At 46.2% G+C, this 20,016-nt stretch overlaps 1 protein-coding gene across 17 annotated transcripts in view; it reads right to left on the bottom strand.

Moving 5' to 3' along the window:
* REEP1 (receptor accessory protein 1) overlaps positions 1 to 20,016 on the bottom strand; it is a 98,084-nt gene that overhangs the window by 46,382 nt on the left and 31,686 nt on the right. For all 17 annotated transcript variants that reach the window (XR_011525927.1, XM_070572203.1, XM_070572206.1 and 14 more), the window contains exon 2: positions 5,328 to 5,400. Coding sequence is in view for 16 of the 17 variants with exons in the window: in XM_070572203.1 (XP_070428304.1) it covers positions 5,328 to 5,400 (73 nt within the window). In the remaining variant the exon portion in view is untranslated. The remainder of the gene's footprint in view (positions 1 to 5,327; positions 5,401 to 20,016) is intronic.

Raw genomic sequence — 20,016 nt, 5'->3', positions numbered from 1 at the left:
TTGAGCCAATATTCTCCTGCTCTAATCACCCCAGGGCCAGGTACCAGACAAGCAGGGGCAGCCCCCACACTCCAGAGCCTCCTGAAACTATTCAAAGGAGCCAATCCTAACCCTGCTTACTCTGCCTCACCTTGACTTCTCTGCAGAGACCACAATAAAGGTTATTGCCCGTGCTTCCCACTTGCTCTCCCTCTGACCCCTGACAGCCCCGGTGCCACCCCAGGTGGCCCTGCATGGCACGCTGTGCCTCCTACTTCTAGGGAACTGTGAGTAAAAGCTTGTTCCTTCATGGCAGTCATTTCTGTGTCTGCATGCCTCACCATACCTGACTAAAACAAGTCACCAGGTAAGGATTTGGCCAGATGTTGAGGTACTTTGAAGGGACAAGAGCTTGTTGTTGAAGTGTGATCACATTTTGGAATGATGTGAATGGACTCATAGAATACAGATGTGTGGCCTGTGCTTGACCAGCACCATCAGAATCATTTAGGAGCTTGTTAGAAATGCAGAATCCCAGGCCTCACCCCAGACCTAATGGATCGGAATCAGCATTTTAATGAAATCCAGTGTTCGTTCATATGCATGTTAAAGTTTGAGAATCACTGGTCTAACTGACTCACAACAGTTTTGCTTCTCAATCCCAAACTTCTGAGCTCTGCTTCTTAATAATTTCAGAAGCTGAGGGATAGATAGGTCCATCAGGGGTACAAAATAGTTCCAATGAAGTAGAAGCAGAGACTAGACTGTCACCTGGCCATTTTGGGACCACCATACCACTAGGAAATAGATAATAAAGGGAGTTATGGGCTTTGATGGGGTGACTGATCCTGATTATCAAGGGGAACCAGGTTTGCTGCTATACGAAATAGCAGGAAGTTAAGGATCCTCTGGGGCAATCTCCCAGTCCTGTCTTGTTGAGAGAGAAAAGTCAACAGATCACTACTACAACCCTACAGACAAGATTACTAAAGCCTCAGATTCCTCAGGAATGAAGACTTGGGCCACACCCTTGCATAAGGAACCCCACTCACTAAAGCTCTAACTGAAGGCCAAGGGAGCATGCACTGGACGGGAGAAGAGGAAAGAGGGGTAAAATTGTGAAAGACTTTGGAAAGGGGATCCGTGGGATGCTAGGTGCTGAAGGATGAGCATCCTTCTGAATTACCTTGATTCTACAGGTGTCTTGTTCGTCAATGTCTTTGAGCTATTTTACAACTTTGTAAGTTATAGAAAACTGATTGCAATGCAAGTGAATTTTGTCCAGTGGAAGTACAATTGATCTCCCCACCCTCCCAAGAAGTCAGATGAATATCTCTTCATTTCAAATGAAGAGCTATTCATAACAAATTCATTTCATCATTCCTGATTTCTTATATGTGTCTGTTCTTTGGAGTTTCCTTGAACTGTTTTTTTAGCACCTTATTGGTTTCTTCATTATAATGAGTTAAGTAAAATTTGTGACCATGTTAATTTTATATTTGTACAAGAGTCATGGTTTTACCCTTTTAAAAAAATTGTCTTTTCACAAAAGACATAAACACCAGCTATGAACTTATGATCACTTACATGACTAAGGACTGTAGCTTCTACCCATAGTGAGTGGGGTTCCTTATGTGTAGATTTAAATATCTTAAGTAATTTTCTCCCCTAATATAGTATATAGAGTATATCAGTGATGGCTCACTTCATAATTTAATTTTAAGAGTGTTGAATATTAAGGTTGGATCCTGTCAGAGCCAGAGGAGGAGAGGACTTGCCAGAGATACTGGACCTGGAGCTCGACTTAGCTGAAGAAATTTGGATTTGGCAAGTAAATGGGTTGTAGAGAATTCTTATTGGAGGTTTTTTAAAGTCCAAAATCTGGATAAAATCTGTGGACCTTGAGCAGCCAAAGGAGTAAGTAATGGATATATAGGTTTATAGATATAAATATATATATATATATATATCTCCATGCATAAATATATGTATTATATTTATGTATTTATGTATATTATGTATTATATATTATATTTTAATATTTTATATTGTTTTATATTTTAATTTTATTTTCTATTTTTATCTATGTCATATATATTTTTTTTTACAACCAGCATCCAAAGCCTTCTCATTTGGGAGAGTGTCCCAGCACGAGGGTCTTTGTGGGAGGCAAGGCCTATTATCTAGGCTTGGAAAATTCAAGTGCCCCTATCCAGGACACATGTATCCAGGACACAGGGAATGTTCCAAAGGCCTGGGCAGCTAGCAGCCCGTGTCCATGGTGGTAACATCGGCAGCAGCTTCCTAACCAGACCTGTCCTGTGGCATGAGCTTGGCTGTCACTACCACCCAGGCTTCTCAGATCCTCCCCAATTTCTGACTATCTTTCTCTAGCCTTCTAGTTAATTCTATGAGTTCCCATAAATTCCTTTCTGTTTAAGTTTTCATCCAAAAACCTTGACTAGTGCAGTATGTTTTGAAAGACGTAAGAAGCTCTAAATGTTAAGAGCAGTGTTTCTCAAATTGCAGATCTTGTTAAAAATGCCGATTTTTATTTAGGAGGTGTGGGTAGGGCTTGCGAGTCTTCATTTCTAACAAGCTCCCAGGTGCTGCTGATAATGCTGGTCCACAGACCGCTCTTTGGGTACCGAGATCGAGAGCAGAGAATGCTTGTAGAGAAGTGGCTGGAAAGTAGGAAGAAGCAAGATCAGGAAGGGTGTCAAGCACTGTATAATGGAGTCTGGACTCGATCTTGCAGGTGATAAGCAGCTATTAAAGGATCCAGAGGGAATAAAATGAATAGGTTTCCATTTTAAAAAGGCTTCTAGACGTTATGTGGACACAGAGTGTGAGATGAGAGACAGTAGGCAAGGGAACCAGTTAGGTTGTATGGCAGGCCGAATGGCCCCCAAAAATGTCCTTGTCCTAGTCTCCAGAACCTGTGAATATGTTGCCTCATATGGGAAATGGGACTCTGTGGCATTAAGTAGTCAAGGACTTTCAGATGGGAAGATTGTCCTGGATTATCCAGGCGGGCCCGGTGTAACCACACAGATCCTTAAAAGCGGAGAACCTCCCGGGCTGTGGTCAGACGGGGACAGGACTACGGAAGAAGGGTCAGAGATGCAAGGTTGCTGGCTCTGAAGGTGGAGGAAGGGGCATGAGCCGAGGAAGGCAGGTGCTTTCTAGGAACTGGAAAAGGCAAGGAAATGGGTTCTCCCCTGCAGCCTCCACAAGGAGCACAGCCTGCTCGATTTTAGTCCAGTGAGACCCATCGTGCTTCTGACCTCCAGAACTGTGAGGTAGTAAATTTGTGTCATTTTAAGTCACTCAGTTCATGGTAATTCATTACAGTGGCAGGAAGAAATCAACAGAAGAGGCCACTGCAACATTCCAGGAAGAAATGATGAGAACCTCATTTAAGGGAGCAGCAGCAGAGGAGAGACCTGGTTTGAAAGATTATTAGGAGGATAAAGATGAAGGGATGTAGTCGCTCACTGGGGGTGTGTATGGGGTTGGGTGGTGAAGGAGAGGCAGGAGTCGAAGGAAATTCCCAGGTTTCTCTCTTGAACAAATGGGTCTATTGGTCAAAAGGAGGGAAAGAAGTAAGTGTGACTGGGCGTGTGAGACAGCATATGTGAGAGGGTGTGTGAGTGTGTGTGAGCAAGTGCAGGAAAAGGAGCAGGTCTTCCCTAATACTACTGGGCTCTTTTTTTCCAATTCCGTTTTTACCAAGAAACCTATCTTCACTCTTAAGCTTTCCCTACTGGCAAAAGCACGTGCTCACCAGCCAACACAAACAGCTGCTCTGCTTGTCAGTTACACTTTTCACTCTCAATTAATGAATTGCCATTCTAGTCATAAACCAGGCTCCGGTGAGTTCAGTCAGAGCGAAACAATTTACCAGGGTTTGATCTCTCCCAGATGAGCCGACAAAATTAAGTTTTTACCCCTGCAAAGCGGAAGATCAGACCTTGAACCTCCGCGACCCCAGTTTTGCCTCCTTCCCTGGCACAGCTTCCTGCGCCCTAGGCTGGAAGGGGTCGGGGAACGGGAGACCCCGAAGAGGCTGCCTCATGCTTTACTCTTGTGCCAAGTCAATTGAGAACCATAAGGTTCTGTGCTCACATCGAAACAGCTATTTATAGTCCACGCGCTGAGATTCTCGCACATATACCCGGGACCCAGTCTCCAGAGGAGAACATGCCAGGCTGGATCCCCTGCTTAGCAGCGAATGCAAGCTGAGGTGAGCGGCTCTGGGAAACCAGAGAGTGGGGCGTGAGTTCTGGTTGGCTGACTTTATCTGGGGGTGGCTGGTTTGGTCATGAACACATCCCGGGAAATCTGAGAAAGAAAGTAATGATTTTCCGAACCCACTTTGAATTATTTCTTTACCTGTGCCAAACTTGCCAAGTGACATCTTTTGAGTGAAAGAGAGAAAGCAAAGACCCTTTGTTCCTCACAACACCAGGGGCTCAGATTGCTGCTGTCCACCCTCCGCTCAGATCAGGGCAGCAAGTCTCTTGTAAGTGCAGCTTCTTGTCCAGCATTGAGTAATCAGACGTCAGAGCCAGGGCCTGACTTCAGTCTTTTGAAGACAAAATCCACATCTTTTGTACTTTGACTGGGGTCTCTTCCCTCACCACCCACCCCACAGGGCTTTGTCAGTTGGGGGTGGTCTGATGGCTCTCCGGCCTAGACGTGCCCAGCATGTCTAGGGCTGTAACTGCAGCGCCCAAATCCCCCAGCAGGGATGCGATCCTTCAGCCAGGAAGCACTCCAGAGTCCCTTCCCCCGTGCTCAGCCCTGTGCTCGGTGCTGTGGGAAACAGTCATGGGATGACGAACAGCTCCTGCCCTCTACAAGCTCATAAAGCAACAGGGCTTAGATCACAGCGTGCTTGAATCACAGAACCGGAATCAGAGCCAGAAGCTGCCCCAGGTCTGCTGGACTCGAGGACCCGCGCTCCTGCCCCCGAGGCCAGACTGTCTCCCAGTCATGGCGCTTTACGGTCTACACAGTATTTTCCAGACGAGGAAACTGAGGCTCAGAAAGGTGACACCACTCATCCAAGGCCGTACAGTGGCATGTGGCAGACTAGGGGGCCTCCGATTCCAGGTGCCACTTCCTCTCCCTGTACCCCCCGGCCTTCCTCACTTCCGCACACTAGTTCTAAAGACAAGGTCTAGACAGGCGAGAGGACTCCTGGGTCACCCCAGGCACGTCTCATGACAAGAAGGGATTCCCGCTACCGGTGCCCACACCAAAGAGGGCTCCCGCCTTCTCCCTCCACTTCACACCCAGCTTCCCCCGCCTCACCCCATTAGCACCCCCAAAGTGCTACTTACATATTCTTTAATGTCCTTTGATTTCACAGCCTTGTAGGAATAATATGCAGGGTAAAGGGTGCCAAATATAAGCCTGGAGGGAAGAGCAAGAGAAGAAAAGAGAAATGTGATTTTCATTCATCCTATTTGAAGGAAGATGTCTGTCTTTTATACCAGGAGCAGTTCTCCAAGCTACTGAAAATGCTGCTGCGGGGCTTGATTTATTTTTACAAACGCCCTCAAGGTTTCTGCTCATAGCTGGGATGTGCTTAGGAACCTGTGTCTCCTTCTCCTGTTACAGCTCCACACCCACCTTCCTTCAATCTGTAGTTTGGCAGCATGGAAGGGTGGTTTGAGGTCATGGAAGCGAAAAATGGTGGAGGAGGGGGTAAGGACGGAAAGCAAGCTGAGCAGCCGAGACCCCTGAAGTTAAAAGCCAAACCTTCCTCCCTCCTGCAAATCCCCTCTGATGCTCTACAAAGCCCACCCACACCACGCGCTTCCTTCTCCACCAAACCCTTCGCTCCAACTCCCTTCCCACTCACTCCCCTCAGACTTGATTTCAGCATCCTGCAGCCAGAATAAGCTTTTCAAATTGTAAATCCAATCAAGCCAACACCTCCTCCTGCCACACACATCCCCACCCAGCATTAACCTGCTCATCACTCTTAAGATGAAGAAGCAAAAATTATGTCACCAGCATGACTGGGCATCAGCACTCACTGACTCATGCCAAGGGCTGCGCTAGGTCATTAAATAATTGGACTCTCAGCCCTGCCTCTAAGGACCTCATGGCATAGTTCTACCAGCCCTCATTCTTTTTACCTTGCACTATCCCCTAGAAAGACTCTGACCGAGCTGTTCTCTCCTTCTGGAACCTTCCCTCCTGCTTCTTTGTCTGTTAATGCCTGCACATCCATGAGATCCCAGCTCCATCATGACTTCATGGAAGCCTTCCCTGACCTTCCTGACTAGATTAAACCTCCCAACTACCCTCTTGTAGCACAACGTACATGTGACCAGGGTGCTCATTTACAATTCTTTGTGTGATGCTTTGATTGACAGCATCTCCCCAGTGGACTGTAAGTGCCTTCAGAGCACAGAATGGATCTGTTTTGTTCAACAATGTGTCCCCAGGATGAACCACACAGTAGGCTCTCAAGGGGTTTTTTTTTTTTTAAAGATTGGCACCTGAGCTAACAACTGTTGCCAATCTTTTTTTTTTTTTTTGCTTTTTCTCCCCAAATCCCCCCAGTACATAGTTATATATTTCAGCTGTGGGTCCTTCTAGTTGTGGCATGTGGGACGCCGCCTCAGCATGGCTTGATGAGCAGTGCTGTGTTCGCACCCAGGATCCGAACTGGTGAAACCCTGGGCTGCCGAAGTAGAGCGCGCAAACTTAACCACTCGGTTAACAGGGATATTTTTAAGCGCGTGGACAAAATATCAGAGCTGGAAGAGTTAATCCTTTCACCTGACAGATGTCACCCCTAGGTGTGGATCAATTCAGGTGCAAGCAATTGAGTATGGGCGCCACCAGGCCCCAGGCCCCACAGGAGCCAACTTCTGTGACAACCCCAAAGACAGAGCTTCCAGGGTCTCTGCAAGGAGACACCACACTCAGGAAGCCCAAAGCTGCGGCTTGGACAGAGAACTCCCAGTGCAGATGCAGTTTACCAAGCAGAGGTCAGCTTTACCATAAGCACTGCAGCCAGGTCTGCCCACAGGGTCTGGTCACAAGCCGGCTCCACCCTACCCCACCCCTGGGCATTCTCAGATATCAGGGAGAGTCATCTTCCTCCGTGAGGCCTTTCCTGGCCTCGTCACTCTGCTAAGGATTGGGTCCCTCCCCCAGTTCCTCACTGCCACACTTCCTGGATGTTCCCCTTCTTAGCCGTCATCCAGAACACCTGCAATGGTTTATTCGATGTCCCTCCCACAAGGCTATATGTTCCACAAAGACAAGGATGGTGTCAGTCACATTCACAACTGCACCCCACCAGGGCCTGGCAAGTACTTAATAAGTACGTGGTGCTCACTGTGTGAAGTTTCAGAGAGCAGTGAAGCAAAAGTCAGAGCTATCCAGGGGACACTCGCGACCTTGGGACTCAGGTCTCAGCAGTAACGGGGATGCCAGACGGCACTGGGCTGATTCAGCAAAGCCTCGGGCCAACGCCACAGGCTCCGGAGAAATAAACACGCTGCTCCTTTGGCACAGATGTCCTGGTTATTAGCCACGTGTGCCAGGATGGTTTCTAGCCCCTGCCCTGAGGCAGCATGCGAGTGGCAGAAGACAGACAGGTGGGAAGTGCATCGTGACCCCACAGCCTTGCTTAGTTCCTCTGTGGACTCCACGAGCAGTGACACCCTCTGAGCGGTCACAGAACTGGGGGGCCCATGCTCCTCTGCTGGACTCCAGGCATGGAGTGCATCCCCCTTCCTGGCCCCGCTCTGACAGCACAGGGACGCAAGATAAGTCTGCTCTTCAGCCTCTAAAAGCTCAATAACCCTGGCAGGTCAGAGAGCACACTCAGCATCCCACTGCCGAGGCAAGGCAAATGGGATTAAAATGACAAGTTCTTCTAAATCTATTTTGGAGAAAAGAAAGAAAGGAAGCAGGTCCAAGCCAAAGGGGTTTGGTACTAACATCCATTCAGACCAAGGCCCCCTTGCAAGGTCCTTCTCCCCAGGCCCCACATGACTTCCCTCCCAGCCTTAGGGCCCACCGTCCCTCAGCTTCCGGATCTCACAGCCAGCGGCTGTCCCCCAATAAGCCACGCTTGCTCGCTCACAATCTGTGACTTCCTGCCTGCTCTTTCTTCTGGCTGAATTCTGTAGGATCCTCCCACAACCCCACAACTTTTTTTTCATGATAAAGTCCTACTAATCCTTTAAGACCCATCTCAAAAAAAGCCTCTTCTTCTGAATCTTGATTGCTTGTCCCTCAGAAATTTCTTGACACTCTTTAAGTCTCTTTCAGCCCTTATGTAGTAGTAGTAATAAAAAAACATTAAAAAAAGATAACTTATATCACCGAGTCCTCACTAACACCAGGCACTGCTCTACAGGCTTAGACATTCTCTTCCTTAATCCTCTCCACGCTCATACAGGATAAGAATTCTTACGACTTCATTTTTACAGACTAGACCCTGAGGCCCAAGGAGACACAACAGCCAGGGGCAGAGCTGAGATGGGGACCTGGGCAGCCTGACAACAGGGCCTGCCTTCTTTCTTCTCCCAGGGCTGCCCGTGCTGGCTGAGTGGGTCTCCCCGTCCAGACCACACAGTCCTGGGTGATTAGTGGGGTGCCTGCTACAGTCCCTGCCTAAGTGGGTGCTTGATAAATGTCTGTTGAATGAATAAAGATCAAACAATTGCGATCTCTCTCCAAGGAACTTAACCCACTTGATAGATTCTCACAACTCGCTCCAGAAGGTCAGGAGGAAAGCAGTAAAATACTTTAGGAGGATCCAGCGCTACTTAAGTGCCCAAGGTTGGCTCACGAGAGGGAAGGTGAAGGCTTGAGGCCCATCCTCTGGAGAGGAGACTGGCTCTGTGCTAACACACTTCTCCCAGTTACCTGTGAACGGAGCCTCGCGCTGCACCTCACAGCCTCAGAACTCTGCGCCCGCCCTCCCTTCTCCCCACTGTCATTTACTGCTACCCTGAAGCCCCCACCCTTAACTTACTGGCTCCATTTATCTGCCCGCATTTCTCCTTTCTTTGCCCTTCATTCCTCCTCTCTTCAAGTTAGGGGCCTTGTGAATATATCACAATTTATTTACTCATTCTATAGATGCATATTTAGGATCTTTACAATTTTCCACAATTGCAAACAGGGCAGTAATGAACATTCTTATGCATGTCTCCTTGTGCACATAAGAGAATTCCTCCTTCCTCTAGGCTATACGCATAGTGTGGAACTGCTGGCTCAAAAGGGTACAGCACCTTCCAGGAGTTAATGTAACACCACTCGCCAGAGAGGCTTTATAAGTTTCTACTCCTCCCTGCAGTATAAAAGGTTCTGATGCTCCCCATTCTTGTCAAACTGATATAGTCTGATTTTAAAATTTTTGCCAGTCTGATGTGTGTGAAATGGTATCTCCTGTTTATTTTACTTTGCATTTCCTCAATTACAAGTGAAGTCAAGCAACTTTTTATGCCTATTGGTCATGTGGGCTGCTTAACTGGTTTATTTATATCCCCCCAATAAGTTGCTTATCTCTCTCTTACTGATTTTTAGGAATTCTTTGTAAATTATGGGTATAAATCCTTCCTTGGACATAAGCATTGCAAACATCTTTCCCCAATAGAAAATTCTTTTATTTTTTTAATTTTTTTAATTTTTTTTAAAGATTTTATTTTTTCCTTTTTCTCCCCAAAGCCCCCTGGTACATAGTTGTGTATTCTTCGTTGTGGGTTCTTCTAGTTGTGGCATGTGGGACACTGCCTCAGCGTGGTCTGATGAGCAGTGCCATGTCTGCGCCCAGGATTCGAACCAACGAAACACTGGGCCGCCTGCAGCGGAGCGCGCGAACTTAACCACTCGGCCACGGGGCCAGCCCCCGAAAATTCTTTTAACTTTGTTTGTAGTGCCTTCTGTTGTACAGAAGTTTCAAATTTTATATGGACAAATACATCAATCTTTTCTTTTACAGCTTTTTTTATGTGTGTGTCAGGAAGATTGGCCCTGAGCTAACATTTGCTGCCAATCATCCTCTTTTCACTTGAGGAAGATTGGCCCTGAGCTAACATCTGTGCCAATCTTCCTCTATTTTGTATATGGGATGCTGCCACAGTGTGGCTTGATGAGCAGTGTGTAGGTCCATGCCTGGAATCTGAACCTGTGAATCCCGGGCCACCAAAGCAGCACGTGCGAACTTAACCACTACGACACTGGGCCAGCCCCCATTATAGCTTATTTTTTATATCTTGATGAAGAAATCTTGATCACATATATATTTTCTTATAAAAGTTTTTAACTTTTGCTTTTTCACTATTAGTTTTTAATTCACCTGGAATTTATGTATGCTGTGAGTAAGGGATTCAACTTTATTCTTTTCTGAATGGAGCCCAATTGTCCCAGTAGTGTTTACTGAATCCTTTCCCACTGATTTTCAGTTCTAACTGTCATGTACAAAGTTCTCCAACGTGTACAGGTATGATTTCAGCTCTCTATTCTGTTCCTCTGGTCTACCATCTAACCACGCACCTATACCACTGTGTCTTAATTTCCATAGCTTTATAATAAATCCTGATATTCTTAAAATTGTCTTGCTTATTCTTGGCCCTTTGTTTTTCTATATGGATTTCATGATAGCTTGTCAAGTTGCATGAAAAACTTTCTGTATTTTGATTGGAATTGCACTGAATTTACAGATTTACTCGGGAAGAATCGCTATCTTTAGGTTATCAGGTTTTTTCTTCACGAATGTGGATGCTCTCCTCCACTTATTCAGGTCTTAATGTCTTTTCATGATATGTCGTAAATTTCTTCATAAAGATCTTAGACATGTTTTATTTATTCCTAAGTACTTTAGGATTTTTTGGTGGTATTGTGAACTTTTTAAATTAGATTTTCTGTTGGTTATTAATGGTATTCAGGACTGTTATTGATTTTCCACGTTGATCTCAGAACCGCTAATCTTGCAATCAAAAGCATTTAGAGTCTTAAATGCATTACTCTAAGTGAAGGAAGCCAAACTCGAATCAACATGCTGCATGATTCCATTTACATGCTGTTCTGAAAAAGGAAATTTTAAGAGGCAACAAACAGACCAGTGGTTGCCAGGGCCCAGAGTGGTGGGAGTGGATGACTACACAGGAGAGTGAAGGGATTCTGGGAAATGATGGAACTGTCCTGCATCTGTATTGTGGGGGTGGTTACACAAGTGTATACATTTACCAAAACTCAGAATTCAAACTCACAATTTTAAAAAGATCACACTAAAAAGAGTGAGTTTTGCTAATTTTATCTCAATAAACCTGACCTTATAAAAAAAAGCATTTGGAGGAATTCATGCTCATAAATGTGAATGTGAGACAGAGTGCATATGTGTGTGTGTATGTCTTCAAAAATAGATAAAGTGGATAAACCTGGACATCAGCCTCCAAGCTCTGAGGCAACTTCCTGATACCAGAGGGTCCATCTGTGACAAAACAAGGATTCCAAAAAACCACAATGCACCTCAAGGGCCTGTTAAGACTCTAACCCTGAAGGGACTATCTCAGGTATCCCATGGGCATGGGTTCCAAATGCACTGGGCAAGCCTATCTTCCCTACGCTGCTGCAGGGAGTGCCCTTACTCACAGTGGTGATCCTGAAGCCGAGCTGGGCAGAGGCACTCAGGTCCCTGCAGTATAGCAAACCCCCTGGGTTTTGGGTGCCATGGGTCCCAACCCTTGGGTCTCTGCTTCTGCTTCCCCACCATGACCTTCTAAAAGGCTAAAGGGAGAAAATATGAAAACAGCAGACTTGGCCCACGGTGCAATTTGGCTCCTTGGCAATATGATGATGATGTATAAGCTACTATTTATTTGAGTGCTCATTATGTCCAGGAACTGTGCAAACTTCCTTACAAGCACTATCACTTTTAATCTTCATATAAGCCTATGAAACAGGTATTACTGTTTTCCTTGTAAGAAGAGGAAACTGGGGTTTACTGAAATTAAATAATTAAGTTTCATAATTAGTCAGGGGAGGAGGCCAGACTCGACTCCATTAACATTTGGTTCTTGAACTTCTTTTGGCGTTCCACTAAATATGCAATAATTTTTAATACGGAGAAACTCTAAAACATGACAGATACGGTAGAAGTGTCCTTCAATATATTCTCTAGACATACTCTTTTGCTAGTATATCTGACTCGATTGCCCATGATACATTCCCTTCTTGACTTGACTGCAGTGCCTGGCTCAGAGCCTGCAGGTGATACCTGAATGGATGGATGGATGGATGGATGGATGAATGGATGGATGAGGACTACAAGCGGGGAGGGGGGAGAATGTTGCCTGCTTCCTTGCCTAAGAGAATTCCAGTCTGGCCCCAAATTATATATTTAGACTCCAGGTGACAGTATAATTACAGGGTTCCAAGCACATAAACTGTTGGCACAAATGAGGTTCTCTCTCAACCCAAGCTGATTTTGGCAGAACAGAAACAAGCCACATCCTTCCTTCTCACCTTGGCGCGTGATTCCGCTGACCTCTCTCTGTGGAGGCTGTCTGTTCCCAGCGTGTTTCAGGCCCTACTCCTCTCTGCAGACTTGGGACAACTAACACATACAGAACACTTCCTGGGTCAACCCCCTTACAAACATCTCCTTCACCTATTTGCTCTTTGATCCACACCACAACCCTCTGAGGTAACGGGGGTTACTTTCCCAGTTAACAAATGAAAACACTGAGGCTCAGGGTGGTTCAGGGATCTGACAAAGTCCCCTCCCCTCCCCAACAAGATTCAAACCCAGCCCTCCTGCCTCCAAGTCCACAACCATCCTCCAGCCCACACCACCTCCGGCACAGAGAGCGGGGTTTACTGCTTCAAGAGCTGTGTGTAATGCGTGCAGCAAAAATCCCAATTTAAACTGGATTACAGAAATACTCCCAAACCCAACTTAGAAAAGCACAAAACAGAATAAATATTCTGCAAATTTTTAATTCATGCTGTTAAGCTTTAAACTCTGCAATCCAGCCCACTCAGATCCTGCTCATGTATCCCGTCTGAGTATTTTTTTTTAAAGTGTAAATGATAGAGATTGCTATTCTTAAGAAATCCAGAGGCTGGGCTCTAGCATCAGACCCGAGTTTGAATCCAGCTCCATCACTGACTAGCTGTGGGATCGTGGGTATGTTTCTTAACTATTCTGAACTGGTTTCTTTGAGTGTAGAGAAGAAAAACACCTACTTTCAACAGCCACTGTGCAGGTGAAACAAGGAGACTGTAGGTAAAGATTTCACCTCCCAGAGACACCATAGATGAATGACAAATATTAGCTCCCTTCCCTTCTACAGAAACAGTAACTTCAAATGCCAGTTCTTTTAACCAGAAAATATTTTTCATTCAATCATTAGCTATTTGTTGAGCATCTCCTGTGTGCCCTGGGTCCTCTGGTAGGGAAGGCAGCCAGCAAACAGATAAATGACTAATAACAACCATTGTGTTGAGTCCTGCTGAGTGCGTTTTGAAAGAGAGAACAGATTCCTTTACAATGACAGCCTTGTGGCCTCCCATCTCCCCCACGCCCCCTCCCAGGGTCTGAGAGCCAGAGACATGACCCTCAGCCAGACAGTCCCCTGGTAAAGGGTTACAGTTTTCTCCTCCTGGTGGACTTCCTCTAAAGCCCCCTAAAAGGAATATATTTGATGAGCAGAAAGGACTGACAGGCCTTCCTGTCTGTCCATGAAAGAGGGGCTGGAGCAATACGTGTAGGGGCTCTGTGAGCTGGACTTCGGAGGGTGGCACCTGTAGGGTATCTGTGGGGTACCTGTGGGGTTTTCTGGGTGCTTGCCTGCTCATCTTGTGTCACTCCCAGCTCTCCCATGGCAGGTGCCGGTGTCATCCTGCCCAGCCAGCTTGGAGGTCTGGACAAGGTGCATGTGCCCTTCTGGGGGAGGGTATCAAAAGGCCCTAGAGAAGGCGAGGGCAAGAGGACAAACCTTTACCAATGCCCATCAGGCACTGTACCAGGCACTGAGCCCCACAACAGTCAGATGGAGTTGTGACTATTATCCCCTTTTTACACAGGAGGGACTGGGACTTATGGATATTTCATTCATTCATTCATTCATTCATTCATTCATTCGACAAATATTTATTCGATACCTCATCTGTGCCAAAATCTGAACCCAACACAAGGTCATAGAGCTGCTGGGTGGATGAGCTGCAATCAAACAGGCTGCCTGGCTTCAAACCCCTAGCTCTTTCCAATCCAGTGCGAGCCCTCAAGAAGGTCAGAGAGTCTATCCTCAGGGCAATCACCAAGTGGTAGGGGTGCCAGGTGTATCAGGGCAAGACAATTAGTAGGGCAAAGCTACAAGTATTAAGCCTGTGACAATGGGCCCTAGTGCCTCCTCGACTAGACTGTGAGCTCTTTGAGGGCAGGGGCTGGGCTTTCCCCATCTCAGCATCTCCAGTGCTGGCACAGAGTGGGTGACACGCATGACAACATGGATGAAAGACAAATGCATTGTGCTAAGTGAAAGAAAAGGGCATATGCCGCATGACTCCATTTATGTGACATTCTGAAAAAGACAAAACTAAAGAGAGACAAAACCAATGAGCTGCCAGAGGCTGGGGGTGAGCGGAGGACATGGGGAAATGTTTTGGACATGATAGGACTGTTCTATATACTGTGATCGTGGTTACACAACTGTGCATTTGTCAAAGCTCCCAGAAGTACACAATAAAAAGGGTGAATTTCACCCTAGCAAATCATACCAAATTTTTAAAATTGGAAAAAAAGAATGACTACAAGCATAAACAGACTTACATGAAGGTAATCAAGTTTAGGCTCCAGGGCTCCTCAGCTGCCTAGGCCTTGGGAGGGGTCCCAGCAATGTGATCATCAAATTTCCTACGATTATTTCTGAAAAAGCTTCTCCTCTCCCCATTGTAAAAGCTTCAGGCCCCCTGAAACCTAGACCCATCCCTGAACACAAGTACAAGAATAGATCAAGAAAGGAAGAATGGCGGGCTCCCAAGGAGTTAGACTCAAGTGGGACCCTAGAGAAAGACAAGATCTAGTTCCAGCAGACAGAGGTAAGAAAGACAACCCATGGAGAGGAACCAGCATGGACAAAAGTGCAGAGGTTTCCCAAGCTTTCCAATGACCACATGAGCACCAGGTGGTCCTACACTATATGTCCACTACCCCAAGTACATGTGTACACCCCAATCTTTTTTTTTTTAAGATTGGCACCTGAGCTAACAACTGTTGCCAATCTTCCTTTTCTTTTTTTTCCTGCTTTTTCTCCCCCAATCCCCCCAGTACATATCGTATATTTTAGTTGTGGGTCCTTCTAGTTGTGGCATGTGGGACACCACCTCAAAGTGGCCTAATGAGTGGTGCCATGTCCGGGCCCAGGATCTGAACTGGCGAAACCAGGGGCCGTCAAAGTGGATTGTGTGAACTTAACCACCTGGCCACGGGGCAGGCCCTGGGTGCCAATTTTAAAAGAAAAAAAAAAAATAGGTTCTGGGGGCCAGCCTGGGGCCCAAATGGTTAAGTTTGTGTGCTCTGCTTCGGTGGTCCAGTGTTTCACCAACTTGGATCCTGGGCGCAGACCTAGCACTGCTCATCAAGCCATGCAGAGGTGGTGTCCCACATAGCAGAACTAGAAGGACCTACAACTAGAATATACAACTATGTATTGGGGGCCTCTGGGGAGAAGAAAAAAGAAGAAAGTTGGCAACAGATATTAGCTCAGGGCCAATCTTTAAGAGAAAATAAATAAATAAATAAATAAATAAATAGAAATGGTTTTGTATCAGAGATAGTTGCACACCCTTGTTCATAGCAGCATTATTACAAGAGCCAAGAGATGGAAATAACTTGTGTCCACTGACACATGAATGGATAAACAAAATATTCATATATATATGAATATTATTTGGCCTTAAAAAAGAGGGAAATCCTGATATATGCTACAATATGGATGAAACTTGAGGATATTACGCTAAGGGAAATAAGCCAGTCACAAAAAGACAAATATCATAGGATGCCACTTATGAGCAGATTACCCTACATAAGTCTACTACTTGTCTAGACACTACTCTAGATAAGCCAAATTCATAGAAACAGAAAGAAAAATGGTAGTTGCCAGGGGCTGGGGAGAGAGGGAAGTAGGGAATTATTGCTTACTGGGTACAGTTTCAATTTTTAATTTTGCAAGATGAAAAAATTCTGGAGATTGGTTGCACAACGATGTGAAAATACTTAAAACTACTGAACTGTACACTTAAAAGTGGTTAAGATGGTGAATTCTGTTGTTTTACCACAATTAAAATAAAATAAATGTATGATGTTTATGAACCAAAAAAAATCTTTACATGAATATTTGTTCAAAATCATCCATCTTTGAAAATTTTACAAAAACAGAATTTACTTAGTTTAGCTCATTAGCTCAGTTAATCCATAAAATGCTCATTCTAACAAATTTAGAAGAAAACAGAACATATAATCTTTCAAGTTACATCTGTTCTGTTTCAATGTCCCATGCTATTTATTTAATTTACTGAAATTTTCAAAAATAAAATTTACCAATTTTAGCAGGCACTGTAAACCCCTCTCAATTCATTATAGAGGATAGAAAGACATAAGATGAGTGAAAATTAACAAGTAGGGCAAATGTGTTTTTTAAATGGTTCTGGTTGTAGAGAAAAAAATGCTGTATATTATGTTCTATCCAGACATTATACTATGCAATATGTTCCTGATATTGATATTCTATATATTTATTTTTTATATCTTGATTTGTTCTGAGGAAATGATCTGAGGTGGCTTGGTTATAAGTAATCACAAGGCTCATAAGAAACTGCCATGATTCTAGGCCACTGGGCTTGTTAGCAGAAAGGCTCAGATGACACTGTTGTCATCTCACCTGAAGGGAGGGAGGACCTCAAGGAAGGCAAACCACGCCCAGACCTGACTCACCTGCTCCTGGAAGAACAAAGATGGTCTGAAGCAGGGATGTTTGGCTCGTGCCTCCGTGATTAGACCACAAAATCCCAAGAAAAGAAAGCGAGCTGGAAAGCAGCCAGGTTTCCTTCAGCGAGTGAAATCTAAATTTCGGGAGAATCTCCAGCACATGTCCTAATTACGAGGAAGTTGTGTTAATTACGAGGGACAGTTAGGGAACACACCCAGCTGATGGCTGCTAAAGGCGGCTCTGGCTGGAGTTCTCCTGGAGCTCGCGCCAGAGCTGGCCAGCCTGGGGAAGCACAGAGCAGCACAGCAGCCCTGAAGAGGACCCCTGCCCTGCGGACGACGTGAGGATCCCACTGCTTCCCAGGGAGAATGCCCGGTGTGCTGTGCAGGTCGCACAACTCCAGGGGCCCGGCCACCCAGCGCAAACGGGCCGAGTGACTGAGGAAGGAGAGGCCCTGGTTTGGGTAATAACTGTTTATTTTTGATGCTTGGAGAGGTAATCCTTGGTACTGCTCTAAAGGTGTGGTGGAATACTGCTTACTAGTTAGGAAGTTGAAAAATAAACAGTTTTCTTTGTTTAGGAAATAAAGATCTCCTCTCGATCAGCACAGAGTGAGAACTACTCTTCAACAACTGTGTCATTTGCTTTTGCAGATCTGAAGGGAATGAATAAAACTAGGTCACTAAGAAGGAGAGAAAAATTCCAGGACAGAATAACAAAGAATTGGCTTTGAGGATGGGGACATAAGAAAGTTTCTTCGCTTCAGAATGATACAACATGTTTCTTTCCATTTGTGAATCCCGAATGGTCATGAGCACATGGTGGGCGTAAGAGAATGTCCTAGTGAGGGATGTCCTGGTATCCAGGAACCAACACCAAGCAGGAAAGCTTCACAGTGTGAAAAAAAAGTTACCCTCACGTTATAACCGGTGCCGATTACTGAACACTCGTGGTGTGCTGGGCACGGCTGGTAAGCACTGCACATGTATTTGCATGTACAAAAACTCTACGAAGTAGGCATGATTACAGTCTGCATTTCACAGACCAGAAATGAAGATCAGAGAAGTTAAATAATTGGGCTAAGGTCACACAGTGAGTCCATGGCAGGGCTGCAACTAGAATGTGAGACTTCAAAGCTTGGGTGCTAAACCACTGATGTCCCCACTTTTTTGATCACAGAAAATCAGTATTTTGATTACACATTATTTGTATGGCCATGAATCCTCAGCTTGGCTGAGGAAATCTTTCTAAGTCATCATGAGGACTGGTTTATTTAAAATGAGGTCTTCTAATACATAAGCCCACTGAGCAAGGCTCACGCAAACTGTAACAAGACTTGGTTCTGCTGAAAGCAAACGAAAGAGTGAGGGACCGAGTCGATCCCACTGTGTTGTGGACCACTCCTTCTCCCTCCAGATCTCCCATGGGGACTATGTGTCACATGCCCATCTGACATGCAGCCCCAGTGCCCACTCGGCTGAGCACTGGGCTACAAGCCACCCACTTGATCTCCTTCCACACTCACAACACCCAGTGGCTTTCCCTGTCCACAGAGCTGGCCAGCACGTGTGAATGGGGGATGTGGCCTGGCTGTAAGGCCACTTGAACCCTAGGCTGAGCACAGAAGGAGGGACAACCTCGGAGGCCTTGGAGCTCGGGGACCTCGGTGCTGGTCTGTGCCCACCACTCACCAGATGAGGGTCCTTGGACAAGCGCCCAGGAGCCTCACTTGTTTTAACTCCTCTGCACAGTGGGGCGTCCCCACAGTGCTGGTGGGAGGGTCAAATGATATACAAGAAAATACTGTGAAAATGGAAATGCTGCACAGATCTGTGAAAGTATTTTCCCAATGAGGGAGGCTCTGAGCACAGGGCCACGGATGGTGGTGTCCCACCACCAGGGTGTGGGAGCCATTGTGGGACCAGTCCTGGGGTGGGGCTGGGTCAAGCCCTTACGCCTATAAGGCCCAGGAATGCCCCATGGCTGGAAGACCAAGCACAGCCACTGCCTGCATGGCAGATTCTCCCCGGTGGTTGGGGTGGGGAAGAGACACTGAGATTTCCAATGCAGATGGTTTTTGGAGGTGTGGGGAGGGGCGCCACTGTCTCAGTGGAATCATAAAAGTATCCCACACCAATTCATTGCTTCGTTCTGGGGGTGTGACATCAGGAAAAATGCCTCTTCCCAGAAGGTTCTGGGGGTCTCAGAGGACACCTGAGGTCCAGCCAGGTCCCTCCTAAAATAAAGAGGGTGAATGACTGATAAGTTCATACCACTTTTCCTATGTGCATTTGACCGAAGAAGGCTTTACTATAAATAGTATAGTTTGGCCAAAACTTCAGCACCTATAGGCTCTTACCTTCCATCCCGAACCCCAACTGGTCTGACAAGAAATGCCTGGGTTGAGGCATCCCTGGGGAGGCCCCTGAGGGTATAAAGTAACTGGTGTCTCCAACATTTCGGTGTAGAGTCGTTCTCTGCAGCTCCTTCGCCATGGCAGTAGATAGAGAAGGTAACTTGTTTTTTAGGGTGGGTTGGTTGGTTAGTCGGTTGGCTGGTTTGGGGAGTGGTGGATTGCAAGGAATGGGACAGGTTTGGAGCACAGAGAGCTGGGTGAAGATACCCGAACTGGGGGAAGATCCATATCAGCCAGGGGCCAGGAGGACATCTCTGGATCCCTGTGCACTGAAGGGGGGACATGGCACAGGGGAAGGGCTCCCAACTGAGGGTCAGGAACCCTGGTTCTGGGCTCAGCTCTGATCTCAACTGGTGGGGTGATCTTGGGCCATCACACCCACTCCCTGGACTTCAGTCTCCTTATTCTTTCATTCAGAAAACACTGACCTACTGACCTGGTACACGTTGTGCTGACCTGGTACAGTAGGCGTCCAGCACCGTTTTATTGCTGGCGAGCCAGCAGTGAACAGATGCGGAGAGCACCCTGTTGAGTTCTGGGGCACCCCCTCCCCCAGCTCAGGCATTCTTTCATCCCGTGACTGCAGCCTGACCCAGGTCCAGCCCCGGCCTCTGCTCAGCTGCTTGCACTGTGTGGACACAGCTG

This window comes from Equus przewalskii, chromosome 14 (genome assembly GCF_037783145.1).
Source record: "Equus przewalskii isolate Varuska chromosome 14, EquPr2, whole genome shotgun sequence".
Taxonomy (NCBI): domain Eukaryota; kingdom Metazoa; phylum Chordata; class Mammalia; order Perissodactyla; family Equidae; genus Equus; species Equus przewalskii.
The sequence above is the reverse complement of the archived record's forward strand: the minus strand, read 5'-3'. Positions and strand labels throughout refer to the sequence as shown.